General features: G+C 41.7%; 1 protein-coding gene across 2 annotated transcripts in view; it reads right to left on the bottom strand.

Annotated features, from left to right (window-relative positions):
- Positions 1–1,168: 1,168 nt before the first annotated feature.
- The window catches only part of LOC132844960 (fidgetin), a 20,064-nt gene continuing 4,261 nt past the window's right edge, over positions 1,169–16,971 (bottom strand). For both annotated transcript variants that reach the window (XM_060868879.1, XM_060868880.1), the window contains one exon: positions 1,169–4,242. In XM_060868879.1, the coding sequence (XP_060724862.1) occupies positions 3,035–4,242 (1,208 nt within the window). In that variant the 3' untranslated portion in view covers positions 1,169–3,034. The remainder of the gene's footprint in view (positions 4,243–16,971) is intronic.

Here is a 16,971-nt window from a genome sequence, read left to right as displayed (position 1 = left end):
TATCCTGATTTGTTTACTTCCTCTAATTCTAATGAATAAGTATCATGAAACGTACAAATTAACCATTCGCCCACAGTGAAGCATGGTGATGGGAGCATCATGATTATATTGAGGATCGCTTTTACGCCACTGCTACTTAATCTACTTAATACACTGCTACTTATATAGACGCCCAACCCCCGGTTCAATAATATTGGATATTTTCTGTATATTCATGACACAAAATCAACATTTCTGTTCCAGGATGTAATATTACACTGTTGAATTACCCTATCTGTTCCACATCACTGAATTCAGTAGCATTTCAACGTAATATTTTACTAAATCAGACACAATTTAAGCGTGTATTTTTTAAAACCGAATGAAACATCGAGCGTGCACCTGAGTGGAGAATCGTACTCAAAATGTTAGCCTTTCTAGTGCACTGGATTTAACTGCCTACACATTTAATACTAGGGTTTTAAATCCAAACTTTGCCAAAATCCTCGTGAAATTTCACACAGTCACAACCGGTGCACGTTAACACTAAGTGAATCGATCATGCTCGCTCTTCAGCTTTCGATCTTGACATTTAAACTATCCAAAATATTTTTTCTTAAATCTGACATTCAGGGGGGACACGGTGGCTTAATGGTTAGCACGTTCGCCTCACACCTCCAGGGTTGTGGGTTCGATTCCCGCCTCCGCCTTGTGTGTGTGGAGTTTGCATGTTCTCCCCGTGCCTCGGGGGTTTCCTCCGGGTACTCCGGTTTCCTCCCCGGTCCAAAGACATGCATGGTAGGTTGATTGGCATCTCTGGAAAATTGTCCGTAGTGTGTGTGTGTGTGTGTGTGTGTGTGTGTGCCCTGTGATGTTTTGGCACTCTGTCCAGGGTGTATCCTGCCTTGATGCCCGATGACGCCTGAGATAGGAACATTTCCCCATTTTTTTCCCTAGTGTACAAAACGTAGAAAAGTAAAAATGAAGTAAAAATCATTTTTTTAATAAATTAAATCATATAATATAAAAAGACGATGACTGTCCTAGTCTTGCCCAGGTTGTGCAGGTCTAATACACACTCTATTCATTTCTATAATGTACGGATAAGTCGGATGGTGCGGTTTGCTCGGTGAACATACAGTATTAAACACAGATCAGATCAATAAAGAAACAAACGCTTGTCGAAAGGTTTTTGTAGCAACTTGGTATAATGTCTTTGTACATTCAGCGAAACAGCTCCATTTGCACTACTTGCTTGGAGATACATAAATGTGGCACTATTTTAATATATACAGAAAGCGTTAACAAATCACTAGCACACAAACCCTCAACACAACAATCTGAGGAACTATACAAATTTACAAATTCTTTCCTGAGGTTCTCTCTCTCTCAATTACACACACACACACCCACGCGCACACACACACACAAATCTGTGGAATTTTGTAGCTCCTTGAATAGATAGAGGATGTCTTGTCTCTTGTGGCGAGTGTGAGTCTGATTTAATGAAACACATAAAACACACGCGCACACACACACACACAAACACACACACTCACACACACACACAGAGTAGCTTGAGTACTCTATAGGTATGCTCGTGAATGCATTGAGTTCATCTTAACATCTGGGAGACTCTGCAGTGTTAAACACAGCTGGAATAACATGTCGGATTTAACTCATAATCTCGTTACATAACTCCACAGACAAACCCTTAAAACAGCAATCTGAGACGTTTTACACGTTTTGGGTCAGATAATGCTGGCAGAAATGGTTTTGTTTCTGAGGTTAATATTACAGTAGTGATGGTTTGGTTAGAAATCAGATGTAAATCGTTTTCAACTTCGAATGTAATCCGTCACCTGAGGCATTTTGATTATTCCTATGAGGAAAATGTAGTTTACTTAAAGCTCTCCATGTCACCCGAAATCTCTGTTGTAATCTATACAAAAATAAAGAAAACCTTTTAGAGAGCCTTCTATCCGTGATCGATGGGATTGTGAACAAACAGGATCATTTTATCTTTAGCACAATTTGGTATAACCCTGTAACCCTGCGTTCACACTATTGAGCGATAAGTCACTTGTGTCGTTTCTAGATTGTGTCTTTTACAGTATGACTGTAGTGCTACTGTTGTACAGTAGCTTTGCCAATTTGTTGCCTGCTGAATTTGTGCACATACAAACACAAAAAATTACTAATTGCTTGTTCCATTTTTATTCAGTCGTGTGATGTAAGTGTTAAAGTACACCTTCTAAAATTTGGTGATTTCTTTGGTTTTCCCAGTTCAAATTATGAGCTTTAATAAGACTTAATGCAGAATGAGACTACAGAGCTTATCATATGTGAAGCTAGACTTCCGGTTCTTGTTAGGTACTGTATGTTAGCCTCATAGATCAGGTGAACTCCATTTGACCACTCTTAACAACTTCATTTGGAGTAATTGGGAAATTGGGCACATCTGATTTCTCACCAAACTGTTCCTTTAACATAAGGAAACATGGAAGTCTGCTAATGCTGGAATGGAGAAATCTCACACCTAATGATGGCTAATCATGCCTCTGAGTTTCCATGGCCACTAAATTATACTTCATATTCATCACTCACATACAAAACATTCTTAAACCTCATTTCTCAGTGTCTAGCTCTGTGTCCCTTGATTCAACACCGTTCTGTTTGTCCATTCGTCTGTTTGTCCTGATGAGGTGTTCCTCAAGGTACTTTGACTGTCACACAGCACGTATGTGTGCGTCTCCAGCCAACGTTCCCTGGGTGTTCTTTATTCGGCACCTCCGATCAGAGCATGCTCAGTCTGGCCACTGCTTCATAAGTTCTACTTCTGCTGTGCAGTCTCTCTGGACAGCCCAGCCCGAGCACAAACCACAAGCCAACACATGTAAGTGTGTGTAAGGACTACACATCCATGAATTGAACAACCTCATACAGGTGTGCTCAAGCAATGCCTCCCTCTAGACCACCGGGGGCCCCGGTGCACATCCTCAGAGCCAAAACACTAACACAAACTTCTTCGACTGCTCCTTTAAAGGGTGAGGATTCAACAAGGCGTGTGGGTGTCGAGGCAGAGGTGTGTGTGCGAGGCAGACACAGAGTACAGATTTGATGAGGTGGCTGAGCAGGAAGTTGCTGCAAAGCACTGTCCTGATGCAGCACTACCTTGAGCAAGAGACTCAAGGCTACGGAGTGAGTCACTGGGATTGGTAGGTTTAAAGACCATGGATGTGCCATCACTCGACTGCTCATATCCGTTTCCCTTAAGCCTTTCGTTTCCCACCGGTGGCCTGTAGAGCGGACTGCTTGCTGACTGACTGTCTGAATTAGAAGTACCACCGAATCCAAACTCCTCAAATGATCTTAAGTCCCCTGGTCCAGCTGAATAATAGGGCTTGCCAAGGCTGCTCGAACTTGGGGAACCATTATCTGCAACACTAGCAGGCAATGGCACCAGACTGGTAGTTGGGTACGAGTAGCCACTCATGCTGGATGCTGGCAGAGGTGTAGCCGGTGCAATGCTGCTAGAAAGGCAGGCGGCAGAAGGGGACGGAGGACTATAGGGGTATCCAGTGCTTGGGTAGCCATATGTGGGAAGGCTGGGTGAGGCATTAGCACCATAAGTTGGCACCAAATTGGGATGGGAGGCAACTGGGTGGAGAAGTGGTCCATTATAGGTGCCCACAGAGTGCAAGTAAGGGGCACTATATAGGGTGTTGCTGTACTCCTGGGCACTAGTTTGGCTCCCACAGTTACTGCTGGAAAAACTGGACTCGGGCAAGCTACCAGCTCCAACACCAGGGGAGCTAACCACACTTGCAGGCATATCAGATACGCTCAACGGTGCTTTGGGGACCAGTTCCGGGACGCAGCCTAGTGGAGGGTATACGCTCTCAAGCCAAGGCTCTGCATCCAGTTTGCGTCCCGGAAGCAAAGTCGGAGCTCTGTTAACAACGCTAGGTCCATTTACGCTGGCCGAAATGGTAGGGTCCGGGTATCCAATGAGTCCGTTGTCACAGGGGAGGTCCAAAATGGTGGAGTAACGTTCTGCATATCGTTTTAGCAAGTTGGAGGCAGTCAGGGCAGAGATGTCATCGTTAGCCCATGAATGATGGTACGCTGTGCTTGCAGAACTGGTTAACCTTTGACTGCGGAAAGGTTCGAACTTGCGTGCTGGGGAACGTGTGGTTGATGTGATGTCATAGTGTTGCTCCGCCCACTGCGTCTGCTCAGGGGCCCACTGCATTGTCACGCCTAAGAGAAAAAATAGGAAAACAAACAAATTGAGAGGTCATAACCCAAAAAAATACTAACAATTGTTAAGAATAAATAATATGTTCAAATATAAACCTGAAGGCTCAACTGTGCGAGTTAAAAAGTAAGAACATTTTTCAAATTTGTATTATTAAACAAATGTTAGAACTGTTTGTTCTTTACCCAATAGCACTAATTATCAGAAGGAAATTCTCATCTCACACACACAACCCACACATGGCAAGGAAGAAAAACAGCGTAGTGGATGATATCACTGAAGTTTGATACACAGATACGGCAGAAGGCTTCATCTCAAGTGGATCAAATGAAAGCTCTTTAATGTAATCAAGAAATCTCCTATTACACAAACACACACACTTGTACATGCAAATACACACCAGAAGGGAACATAATATTTCAGCGTACTGTAATAATGAACAATCAATAACGTCGCTCCTGCATTAGCAACTGTAGCCGACGACAGCTGTCCCCCCTGGTCCCCCAAACATAATGAGTCTCAACCATTTTCTGCTTACTCACACACACACACACTCACACACCCTGACATGGATAAAAAGATTTTAGATTGTGAATACAAAGGGCTTTTATACGACTCACCATATGGGGGCGAGGGAAAGAGGGAGAGATTGAGTGCACAGAACAGATTTCCTTTTTTTTCATCAAGCTATTTCGACCAATTATATTGGTCAGGGGAGCGTTATTGGACAACGCCACGGCACATAAAGGCCACGCATGCGGACACACACACATGAGTTTTGTAGAAACCCACACCCTATGTGTAGCGCACTATTTTGGGAAGTGCTCCATTTTGTCTGAAAGCACAACGACAATAGATTGTGTCCAAATGTTGTATCACAGCAGATACAGAATACCCATAATGCACTGGGCTGTTTGAAGATGATGGATGACCTATATAGTCAGTAGGTTGTTTGGTTTCGGACACATCCAGGTTCTACCCAGTGGGAGAACTGAAACTGACCTACACACATCCTCTACAGAAACACACACGCGCTGCATTAGCACATTAAAACGTACTGTGTTTGCCGTGCAGCACCCGTTCTACTACTGTTACTGAAATGAGTTAAGTATTTGATTAGATGTGAATTTAAATTTAGCTGTCAATTCATGCTGACACATACAGTACAAGCCATCAGTGCTACAGCTAACGCTACACTACATTAAACTATACAGCATTTATAATATAATATAATATACTGCAAAGAATAAAAATTGTGTCGCGTTGTGATTGAAATAACCTCAGGGATGTGAAGAATCATGTATATTAAATAAAACAAACATTAATATTTTTTAGTACATTTTTCTTGTGGTTGTTAACAAATGTAATTATGATGTTTATATTAGGCGTACGTTATATTAGCTATATTAGACTTGTACGTCTCTATATACACAGATGTCAGTAGGGAGTTTTGTTACTTCGCATTTCTAGAAGGAGTCTCCAGCGTCAGTCTCCAAAGCATTTCCACGTCTTTCATTTTAAAGATATAAAATAACCCGTACATGACGGCTACAAAACGATCAGTTATCAATTTTAATTTTTTTCCCATGTCGATTAAATCGTTTAGAGGTCAAATGGTTTGTTTGTCAGCAAGACGGCTTTTCTTTTTAATCACTGATTCAACTGGAAGGAGCTGCATTTGCATCCGCTATCTGTTGCAATCAAAAAAAAGCCCTGACTAATTACATTCGGTTCTATCAAGCTGCTAATCCCTCTGATCAATACACACACACACACACACACACACACACACACACACACACACATGCCCTGAGGTCATTCCACACTCCCACAGGAACTCTGTGCTAGATGAAGCAGCAGTGGTCAGATGTGTGTTCACACTCTCGCAAGCTGAGATCATATTCAAAAGTTAGAAACGTGAGAAAAAAGGAAAAAAAACAGGACCCGTCAAGACTTTGATAAAAACACTCTATTTCCGCACATGTTAAAAAAGATGAGAAGATATCAGTAATTAATTCTGCATAACCTGCAAATGAGGCATGAAAAAAAGTGAAAGGCAGCGGTTGAGTTGCAGTGTGTGAGGAACATCACGTCCTGCACAGACAGAGAGAGAGAGAGAGAGAGAGAGAGAGAGAGAGAGAGAGAGAGACACGGAGACGAGATGAGGTTTAAAATAATGTCTCACTTCCAGAAAAACAGCAGACGGTGAAATATGGCGGTTTTGCCTCAGAAGAAAGACACATCCTTCAGTTTGTTTCTGATTTCTGACTAAAGACTACTAGAGATAATGTTATATAAGATCACAGCTGTGCTACTGATCACGAAAAAATTATATTTGCTCAAAAAATGAACAATTCTGTCCTACAATCCCTGCATTTTAAGGATATTAGCTTTAATGGGTATTAAGTCTTTTTTGTAAACACTAACATTATATTTGTGAGAACTAGCCTTATATTAGTGAACACTACACTTACGTTAGTAAATGCTGGCCTTATATTAGTGAGAACTGGCCTTGTATTAGTGATAGCTAGCATTATAGTACTGAGAACTAACTTTATTTTGGTAAACACCAGCCTTATATTATCGACAGCTAGCATTATAGTACTGAGCGCTAACTTTATTTTGGTAAACACCAGCCTTATATTATCGACTGCTAGCATTATAGTACTGAGCGCTAACTTTATTTTGGTAAACACCAGCCTTATATTATCGACAGCTAGCATTATAGTACTGAGAGCTAACTTTATTTTGGTAAACACCAGCCTTATATTATCGACAGCTAGCATTATAGTACTGAGAGCTAACTTTATTTTGGTAAACACCAGCCTTATATTATCGACTGCTAGCATTATAGTACTGAGAGCTAACTTTATTTTGGTAAACACCAGCCTTATATTATCGACAGCTAGCATTATAGTACTGAGCGCTAACTTTATTTTGGTAAACACCAGCCTTATATTATCGACTGCTAGCATTATAGTACTGAGAACTAACTTTATTTTGGTAAACACCAGCCTTATATTATCGACTGCTAGCATTATAGTACTGAGCGCTAACTTTATTTTGGTAAACACCAGCCTTATATTATCGACAGCTAGCATTATAGTACTGAGAGCTAACTTTATTTTGGTAAACACCAGCCTTATATTATCGACAGCTAGCATTATAGTACTGAGAGCTAACTTTATTTTGGTAAACACCAGCCTTATATTATCGACAGCTAGCATTATAGTACTGAGCGCTAACTTTATTTTGGTAAACACCAGCCTTATTTTATCGACAGCTAGCATTATAGTACTGAGAGCTAACTTTATTTTGGTAAACACCAGCCTTATATTATCGACAGCTAGCATTATAGTACTGAGAGCTAACTTTATTTTGGTAAACACTAGCCCTAAATTAATGACACTTAGCATTATATCAGTGAGAGCTAGCATTAAATTACTGAACTCTAGCCTTATTTTAGCGAGAGCTAATATAATTTCATCAGAATTAGTTACTTAATATTTCAGCATGTATAAGATTTTTTTTAATTTAAAGGTTTTTATTAGCTAATGTCTAATAGCAGATTGACTGCATGTGAGCTAGCAGAGAAAACTGTGTATGTTTTTACTTTTTTTAATGTACCGTCCCTTAATGTAAGTGGTGATTTGTGAAGTCTGGAATTTTCTGCTTGTTGCTTAAATTTGCTGCCGTGCCAAAGAAGTTCTCAATCTCTAACTTTCTTTTCTGTACTACACAACAGCCGTGACAATCCCATTATCTGAAAACCGCTGACCTAGGGTGTGTGTGTGTGTGTGTGTGTGTGTGTGTGTGTGTGTGTGTGTGTGTTTCAGTGATTGAGGAAAAGAGGAAGATAGAGAGTGTGTGTGGGTGCATGAGAGAATGCCTTTCAGTTGTTCCAATATAGCCCCTAACCTCCTGTCCTCTGGGGAAGGCTCATCTCTCTCTCTCTCTCTCTCTCTCTCTCTCTCTCTCTCTCACACACACACACACACAGAAGCAACCCCCATTTCCTGAAGCAATGCTCCACGCTCCTCCAGGGGAACACAATTTATTATCCGTTTTAAGAGTGAAGGAACAGAAAGTTTCTGTGTTTGTTATTCTTTTATCTCACATGATTTAGTTTGTTTTACTCTGCTCAGGGACATATAATATCATAAGCATCCCGTGTGTGTGTGTGTGTGTGTGTGTGTGTGCGTGCGCGCGCGAGACAGCGAGAAAGAGAGTGAGAAACTAGCATCACATCGACAGACGGGTAGATTCTCTTCCCTGTGAAATCTCTGGTTCCTATACCAGCAAAATCAATACATTACACACACACACACACACACACACACACACACACACACACACACACACACACACACACTGGCTGCTGAATCTATAAAATGCTTTTATTGAGTAATTAAACACCCATTACTGTCGCCAGCGGCGCAACGGTAAATCAGATAAAGCCTTTAACAGGAGGATCTGAACACATTACACACACACACACACACACACCCTGTACAAAGACATCAAACAATGCTTAATCTCTAAATAGTGTAAATCCACATAAGATGGACAAGCTCTCTGTTTAGGGCTCACATCTTTCTGTATGACTAAACTGATGTTCCAGCGATGCGTCGATCTTTTACTGACTCGAAACGCTGGCTCAGATCAGTGAACACAAACAAACAAACAAACAAACAAACAAACAAACACAAACACGAGGCTTTTCTTACTGTCTAATTTTCATACAATTCTGCAAGCAACAAAGAAAGATGCTGTGAGGAGATCATATGTAAAGAACATCATTAAGCTTCAATTCGTACATTTCAGTCTAATTCAGTCTGAAGCAGGAGCATAAAAATGTTTCTGTTCAAACAAAATTAAAATGAAACTCCTTTTTTTCTTCCTCATGATTTTTGCTTCAACAAACTGCAAATATTTGTGATAGGAAATTTACATCAAAAATAAAAATCCCACAACCATTTCCGGTTTATTTTGAAGAGTGGCTCATGTATCACGGTCCAGTATCTCTTGACTAAAGATCTTTCTGGAACCTTCGTCAACAGAGCATCAGCGACAGCATACGCAGAAATTTGAGCAGCCTAGAATCGCTTCATCCGCGCACCCACAACATGACAAAAGTGCTTTTGACCGGGAACTTTTACAAGCCTACATGTGCATTCTGTTCGTGTGGACCACATTGTGTGTGTGTGCTTGTGTGTGTGTGAGAGAGAGAGACAGAGAGAGAGAAAGAGAGAGAATAAAAGCTGGCATGAACAGTCTCACTGTTGTAAAGGGTTTTGTCCGAACTGCCGAGTGGCGAACCCTTTAATTCTACTTTAATATGAATGAGCCATTGACAGAGTCATTGCCCTCTCTCTCCGTGAGAGAAAGAGAGAAGGGGGACGTTTCGGAGTAGAGATCAAGTGCCACCATGCACGTGATAGAAAACTCAGAAACGCACTTGCCATTGTTACGCGATGATAAACTGTCGAATCGGAAAATATCCACCTGAGATTTAATCACTATTTCCACCATTACCTCTGCAATTCATCCAGCTTTTAGATTCATTTCCATTTCATTTCCTAACGGCTTTTATTCCGGAGCGCTCTCGAATTCTCACTTCTGATTGGTCAGAAGGTGCTGATGAATTCTTTAGCAGTTCTGACAACTGCGATGCAAAAATCACAGTTGTAAATTAAAGCGTTCGTTCAAATACAGGAATCACGTCTGCAGTAATAATTTACACAAGGACTTCTTTAGCAGACGCTCCACGTGAACGGATTAAAAAAAAAATACCCTACAGTAAGCTATAATTGGATATGGTCTATATCTGATGATGGGGAATAACTGATTCATATTCTAGATTTAAAGCGTAAGAGTTATTGTGTCATTAAATATTAGAGCCAATCATGCTTCAATATGTAAATGAGATTGAAGCAAGGTGTGAAGCAAGGTGTGAATTTTATAGCTACGTTGGTGTGTATCGTGCTTTCTCTCTTCGCTGAAGTAGCTCTCTCGCTCCTGTCCTCCAAATTACCTCCATTAATCATTTAGGCCACGTTCTTAATGCTCAATTCGGATATTTTGCTCAGATCTGATTTTTTTGTTTGGCTGTTCACATTACCTTTTTTATAGGTTTTTATAGGCCACATATTTAAAATGTGGCCTATATCAGATACCAGTGTGAACTGTTTGCTGTTTCGAACTGACCCGCATGCGCAAACGAACAATAACAACGACGTCACACGCAGCACGCCGTTGCGCTAAAATTGGCGAGGTTATGGAGGAAGTAAGCATTTTCGCTTTTCTTTCTAAATGTTTGTGTAATGGCAGCACAGAGACGGAGTGTTTTGAAAATATTCGGATGTCGAGGGCAACTTTTGATGATTTGATCCATTCTGTAGGCGTAGGCACGTTTGTGTGCGTACTCGCCCACATGTGACGAATGTCGATGTAGATTGACGTAAAAGTTGCACCAAATCCGCTTCACACTGCGGCCACATTGGGAAAAATCAGATTTGGGTCTGATCCAGGACCACATATGGAAGTGGTCTGAATCTGATTTGAAAAAATCAGATCTGGGCCAGATTTGAGTGTTCACACTACTCCTGAAGAAGTCTGACCTGGTCACTTGACCCCAAAAAAATCAGATTTGGGCCACTTTTACCTGCAGTGTGAACGCGGCCTAAGTCACGTCTTTTTTAAATCTTATCCGATGAGGACACAATCGTCTGCAGCTGGGAGACTAGACAAAACAGTGGCTTACTGTCTCTCCCCTGTCAATCACAGTGACATCCCTGTCAATCACAGCGACACAGGCCAATGATAGCTCAGGTATGCGGAAGAGGGCAAACATCCTCTGAGCAGCTCAAAATAAATTAGCCTTCATGTACAAGTTAGTCTTCACGCTACACACCGGTTTGCTAGCTGTCATGTGATAGGAAAGAGCTGGCTGGTGGGAGGGAAATGGCAGGTGATCAAACTGAGGGAGAAAATGAGAAAAAAAATATTAAAATTCCTGCTAGAAGAAAGATAAATACTGTCAATTTGAGTCTAACGGCATTGTTTAAAGCGAGGAACTGTACGAAAGCGATACACAAAATGCGGTTTGGGTTCTGTAGGTGGAAAGGTCAGGAATAAAAAAAAACTCTTAAGGCTTCAGTCATACGGATAAATATGATTTGCTCTTGAATAGTTGGATATTTTGTAAGCCGTCGTTTCTTTCTGTCGCGAGTTGTTTCGCAAACACTGTGTCTAATTTTGTAATCGCACTCACTAAATTTCGTTTCTTCAACAATTTAATTTCATCCGAAGAACAATCACAAACACACACACACACACACACACAATTTCTAATATACTGAAAGAAAGAAGAAAGGCCACTCTCTTCCCTGGATGTCTTTCGTCTTCCCGTCATCCCCCGCCTTTTTTCTCCATGTCACCCCTCCTTCTCCAGAAGACACATTATTCAGAATCTGTCTGAAACACGCAGTCGGGGCTTAAATCACTTTCCGAGCTCTCTAATCGAGAGGCGAGCACCTCGCATGCCGATGACCAATTGGGCTCCGAGCGCCATTTCGCTCGCTTAATTAGAAGAGTGGCATGTTAATTTACGGGCACAAAGCAGAGAACACGGCAGGAGGCGTGAGGATTGGATGGCTGTGGCCTGCTGGGGACATGCGCCTTTAATAGGTCGTTACCATGTTAAACGTCTCAATCAGGACTGGCAGTCGTGTGCTCATTTATTCCAGTGACGCGGACTGAAAAGTGGGGGTGAGGGAAATTAAAAAAAAGCTTGAATAGGTATTTATGTAAAAGAGCATGTCATGTAGATCTTACGAACGCTGTTTACAGCTTAAATTGTCAAGAAATTTGCTTTGATTTTATTTATCTGTGTAAATAATGTAGTAAAGAAACTCAAACTGCGAACACTCACTCACACCATACGTAGCTGGGGTTTGTAGATGTATTCGGTGTTATAGCCGGCGAAAGAACAAATCAGAAAGAAAGCTTTAAAGCTCTGCTGCAATGTTGTGTGAAATGTCACCTGAAATTGCCCCAAATGTTGATTTTTATCCTTTTCAGGAAAAGTGATTTGATAGAAATATTGATCTAGAGCAGTCATCATCTTACAGTCCAGTGTTGCATCAAAAAATGTAAGAGCCAATCATGTTTAAATATGCAAATTTAAGTTCTTTATCAGGGGAAGGGGGAGGGGCATGTCGATTTGGATGCGTCTCTAATTTGCATATTGATAGAGTTTGGATTATCACGTTTTTTGGTTGACTAATTACATCTTCTTTATCGCTGAGCTGCTCTGTCAAGTGGTTTATGATTGGAGAGTTTATATTCATCATATATATATATATATATAGGAAAAGAAAATGTAACCAAATTTTACAATTTAATTTATTATAGAAGTCCAAGACGTTCAGAAATAGAAGAAAATTAAAAGCTGTTTGGAGGACATAAAAAAGATTGGAGGCATCTACAGTATCTATCTATCTATCTATATATATATATTTATTTATTTATATTTATATATATATATATAGAGAGAGAGAGAGAGAGAGAGAGAGAGAGAGAGAGAGAGAGAGAGAGAGACCCATAAAATATGTAGCCTACAGCTAAACAGCCTTGTTGGGCATTACCATCAGATACAGGATGTCCATACAGAGCGCCCGGAAAACCTCGAGCATTCTCAAATTTTCACTGAATTATGCATACGGTGATAAATATAGATGTATACTTTAGTGGATGGGCCGAGGGTGGAAAACAAGTGTCTCCCATGGCTGCTAAAAGAGGAAGAGAGGTGAGGAGGAAAGAGCGGAGCACTAAACAGTCAAAAATGCAGAAAGAACAGAAAGATGCAGAGTGGTAAGAGAAAAAGAGATTTGGAGAGATGGAGAGATAGAACGAGAGAGAAATGACATCGGACATGGTGTGTCCTGAATAACTAAACTGATTCTGTTCTGTTCAATTATCGAAAAAATTTCATAAAAGTGACCACTTATCATTCACAGCAGCCCACAACACACACACACACCCACACACAACCATGTGTCTAATGTCTTTCAGAGCAATCAAAATCAGGCGCTTATGTACTTTAAATAATGAATCCTTAATTAATGTAACTATAATACATACTATCTTTTTAGTCTGTATCTGTATCTCTACTAGGATTTAAACCCCAATTACTGGAAATTTTTAGAAAAATCTGGATAAATCCCAGAGTATGGGGTGTGAATTCTGGCTCTGACAGTTCCTCATTCTCAGCTACATCGCTTTGCTTCAAAATTGGCCTCAGATGGAAGTTTAATCCTTTTCACACAGTTACTACAGTTGTTTAAAACCTGCTGCTTAGTTTAAAGCTCCTGGTTACTTTACTATACTTTACTATACACTTAAAAAAACAGAACATCATTTTTATGATCATACCCTTATGGTGTGGTGGAGAATGAAGTGGTGTGTTGTCATGTAGAGTGGTGTGTTGTGTTGTGGTGTAGAGCGGAGTGGTGTGGTGTAGAGAGGAATGGTGTGGTGTGGTGTAGAGTGGTGCGGTGTGGTGTGGTGTAGAGTGGTGCGGTGTGGTCTAGTGTGGTGTGTTGTGGCATAGAGTAGAATGGTGTAGAGTTGTGTGGTGTGTTGTGGTGTAGAGCGGAATGGTGTGGTGTGGTGTAGAGCAGAGTGGTGTGGTGTGGTTTAGAGTTGTATGGTGTGGTGTAGAGTGGTGTGGTGTAGAAGGGGGTGGTGTAGTGTGGTGTACAGTGGTGTAGTGTGGTGTGTAGTATGGTGTACAGTGTTGTAGTGTGGTGTACAGTGGTGTAGTGTGGTGTGTAGTATGGTGTTCAGTGGTGTAGTGTGGTGTACAGTGATGTGGTGTGGTGTGTAGTATGGTGTACAGTGGTGTAGTGTGGTGTAGTGTGGTGTGTAGTATGGTGTACAGTGGTGTAGTGTGGTGTACAGTGGTGTACAGTGGTGTAGTGTGGTGTAGTGTGGTGTGTAGTATGGTGTACAGTGGTGTAGTGTGGTGTAGTGTGGTGTACAGCGGTGTAGTGTGGTGTAGTGTGGTGTGTAGTACGGTGTACAGTGGTGTAGTGTGGTGTAGTGTGGTGTAGTGTGGTGTAGTGTGGTGTAGTATGGTGTACAGTGGTGTAGTGTGGTGTAGTGTGGTATACAGTGGTGTAGTGTGGTGTAGTGTGGTGTACAGTGGTGTAGTGTGGTGTACAGTGGTGTAGTGTGGTGTGTAGTACGGTGTACAGTGGTGTAGTGTGGTGTAGTGTGGTGTGTAGTATGGTGTACAGTGGTGTAGTGTGGTGTAGTGTGGTGTACAGTGGTGTAGTGTGGTGTAGTGTGGTGTACAGTGGTGTAGTGTGGTGTGTAGTACGGTGTACAGTGGTGTAGTGTGGTGTAGTGTGGTGTGTAGTATGGTGTACAGAGGTGCAGTGTGGTGTATTGTGGTGTACAGTGGTGTAGTGTGGTGTACAGTGGTGTAGTGTGGTGTAGTGTGGTGGAGTGTGGTGTAGTGTGGTGTACAGAGGTGCAGTGTGGTGTATTGTGGTGTAGTGTGGTGTACAGTGGTGTAGTGTGGTGTAGTGTGGTGTACAGTGGTGTAGTGTGGTGTAGTGTGGTGTAGTGTGGTGGAGTGTGGTGGAGTGTGGTGTAGTGTGGTGTACAGTGGTGTAGTGTGGTGTAGTGTGGTGTAGTGTGGTGTACAGTGGTGTAGTGTGGTGTAGTGTGGTGTAGTGTGGTGTAGTGTGGTGTAGTGTGGTGGAGTGTGGTGTAGTGTGGTGTAGTGTGGTGTAGTGTGGTGTAGTGTGGTGTACAGTGGTGTAGTGTGGTGTAGTGTGGTGTAGTGTGGTGTAGTGTGGTGTAGTGTGGTGTAGTGTGGTGTAGTGTGGTGTAGTGTGGTGTAGTGTGGTGTAGTGTGGTGTAGTGTGGTGTAGTGTGGTTGTATAAATAAGATAAATGTCTGTTGCTCTGAAATGCCATAAATGTGGTGTGTTGTAATGTATTAGGATGGTTTTAGCTCTCAGATGTGACCTGAAGGAATAGATACATTTACACATGGATAAGACCCAATTTACACCTGAACACCTCATGCATTTCTGAGCATCAGCATTATATCCAGAGAGGATTTCTCATAAACATGCACGTGTAGCTGTGCCGAGGACTTATTTAACAAAAATAAATACATTTTATACATCACTGATCACGCACATCTACCAAACAACCCTTCCAAACACACACAAGACACTTGAGTATCACTGTTTCTACACAGCACTGTTGAGTTCATTCTGATTGGTCAGAAGATGTTGATTGATGTCCTATAAGAGCAAATCAGCTGTAAATCACAGGTTTATAGATACACATGTTCTAATACTTTATTGTTTTTACACATGGACTGAGGTGGAGATCCACATAAATGTGTTGGAAAAAAACGTAGGTGTCATATATATATATATATATGTGTGTGTGTGGTGAAGGGGTGGATATGGTGATGTAGAAGGAGTCTCAAGTGTCAGTGTTTTGTAAAGCTGTTTGGGGAAAATAATGTGTAAAAGTTCTCACTCATTCATCTTCTACCGCTTATCCGAACTACCTCGGGTCACGGGGAGCCTGTGCCTATCTCAGGCGTCATCGGGCATCAAGGCAGGATACACCCTGGACGGAGTGCCAACCCATCGCAGGGCACACACACACTCTCATTCACTCACACACTCACACACTACGGACAATTTTTCCAGAGATGCCAATCAACCTACCATGCATGTCTTTGGACCGGGGGAGGAAACCGGAGTACCCGGAGGAAACCCCCGAGGCACGGGGAGAACATGCAAACTCCACACACACAAGGCGGAGGCGGGAATCGAACCCCCAACCCTGGAGGTGTGAGACGAACGTGTGAGACTAACCACTAAGGAATGAATGTTTATAGCTACTATAAACATATAGTACGCAAAAAATTAATCGTACTTGTTTCACAGACATTCTGCAACATTATTTGTACGTTTTCAAGGATAAAATATGCATGATGTGTTCTTTAATAAAATAAATTGTATGCATCTGGTAAACTGCTGTGGTAGAAACGGAATAAAACACTCAGGAAGCGTTTTGCATTACGCCGTGTCTGATCGCACGTTTTTATTCCCTTCACGTCATATAACCCATCATCAACACGTCCAGACGTATCATACACCGGTCTTTTAGTATTGCTTTTCCAGAGTCGGTGTAAATGTCGAGGTTTTCTGCTGTCTTGTTGCCATAATGAACCATTGCTGGAAGGATTTGCAATTTGCCCGCAACACCATCTGCGAGACTCCAACCCCACGCTCACAGCTAAACACGACCGAGCAAAGCAATCTGCTCTGCATATATCACACACACACACACAGAAAGAGAGTGAGGGAGAGAGGGAGGGAGGAGGAAAAGATCGAGAAAGGAAAAGAGAGAGGAAGAGTGCATATTTAAAAAGGAGTCAGAAAGGTTCGGAGCTTGGTAAACGATTTTCACGCGCGTTCTCAAACACGTCGTTTCGTGTGAATCATATCATTAAAAAAGAAGCACTCGCATAGCTAACAATATGCTAACTATTGTTTACTCATGCTTCTTGTGTTCTGATTGGACAAATAAAACCGACTGGACTTCTGTTTTAGTCAGTTATTAGATTCTGGTGCAGAACTGATGAAAAAAAGTTGTAAAGTGGAGTTCACACACGGAACCGGAGCCGAGCG

Source organism: Tachysurus vachellii, chromosome 4, assembly GCF_030014155.1.
Source record: "Tachysurus vachellii isolate PV-2020 chromosome 4, HZAU_Pvac_v1, whole genome shotgun sequence".
NCBI classification, from domain to species: domain Eukaryota; kingdom Metazoa; phylum Chordata; class Actinopteri; order Siluriformes; family Bagridae; genus Tachysurus; species Tachysurus vachellii.
The sequence above is the reverse complement of the archived record's forward strand: the minus strand, read 5'-3'. Positions and strand labels throughout refer to the sequence as shown.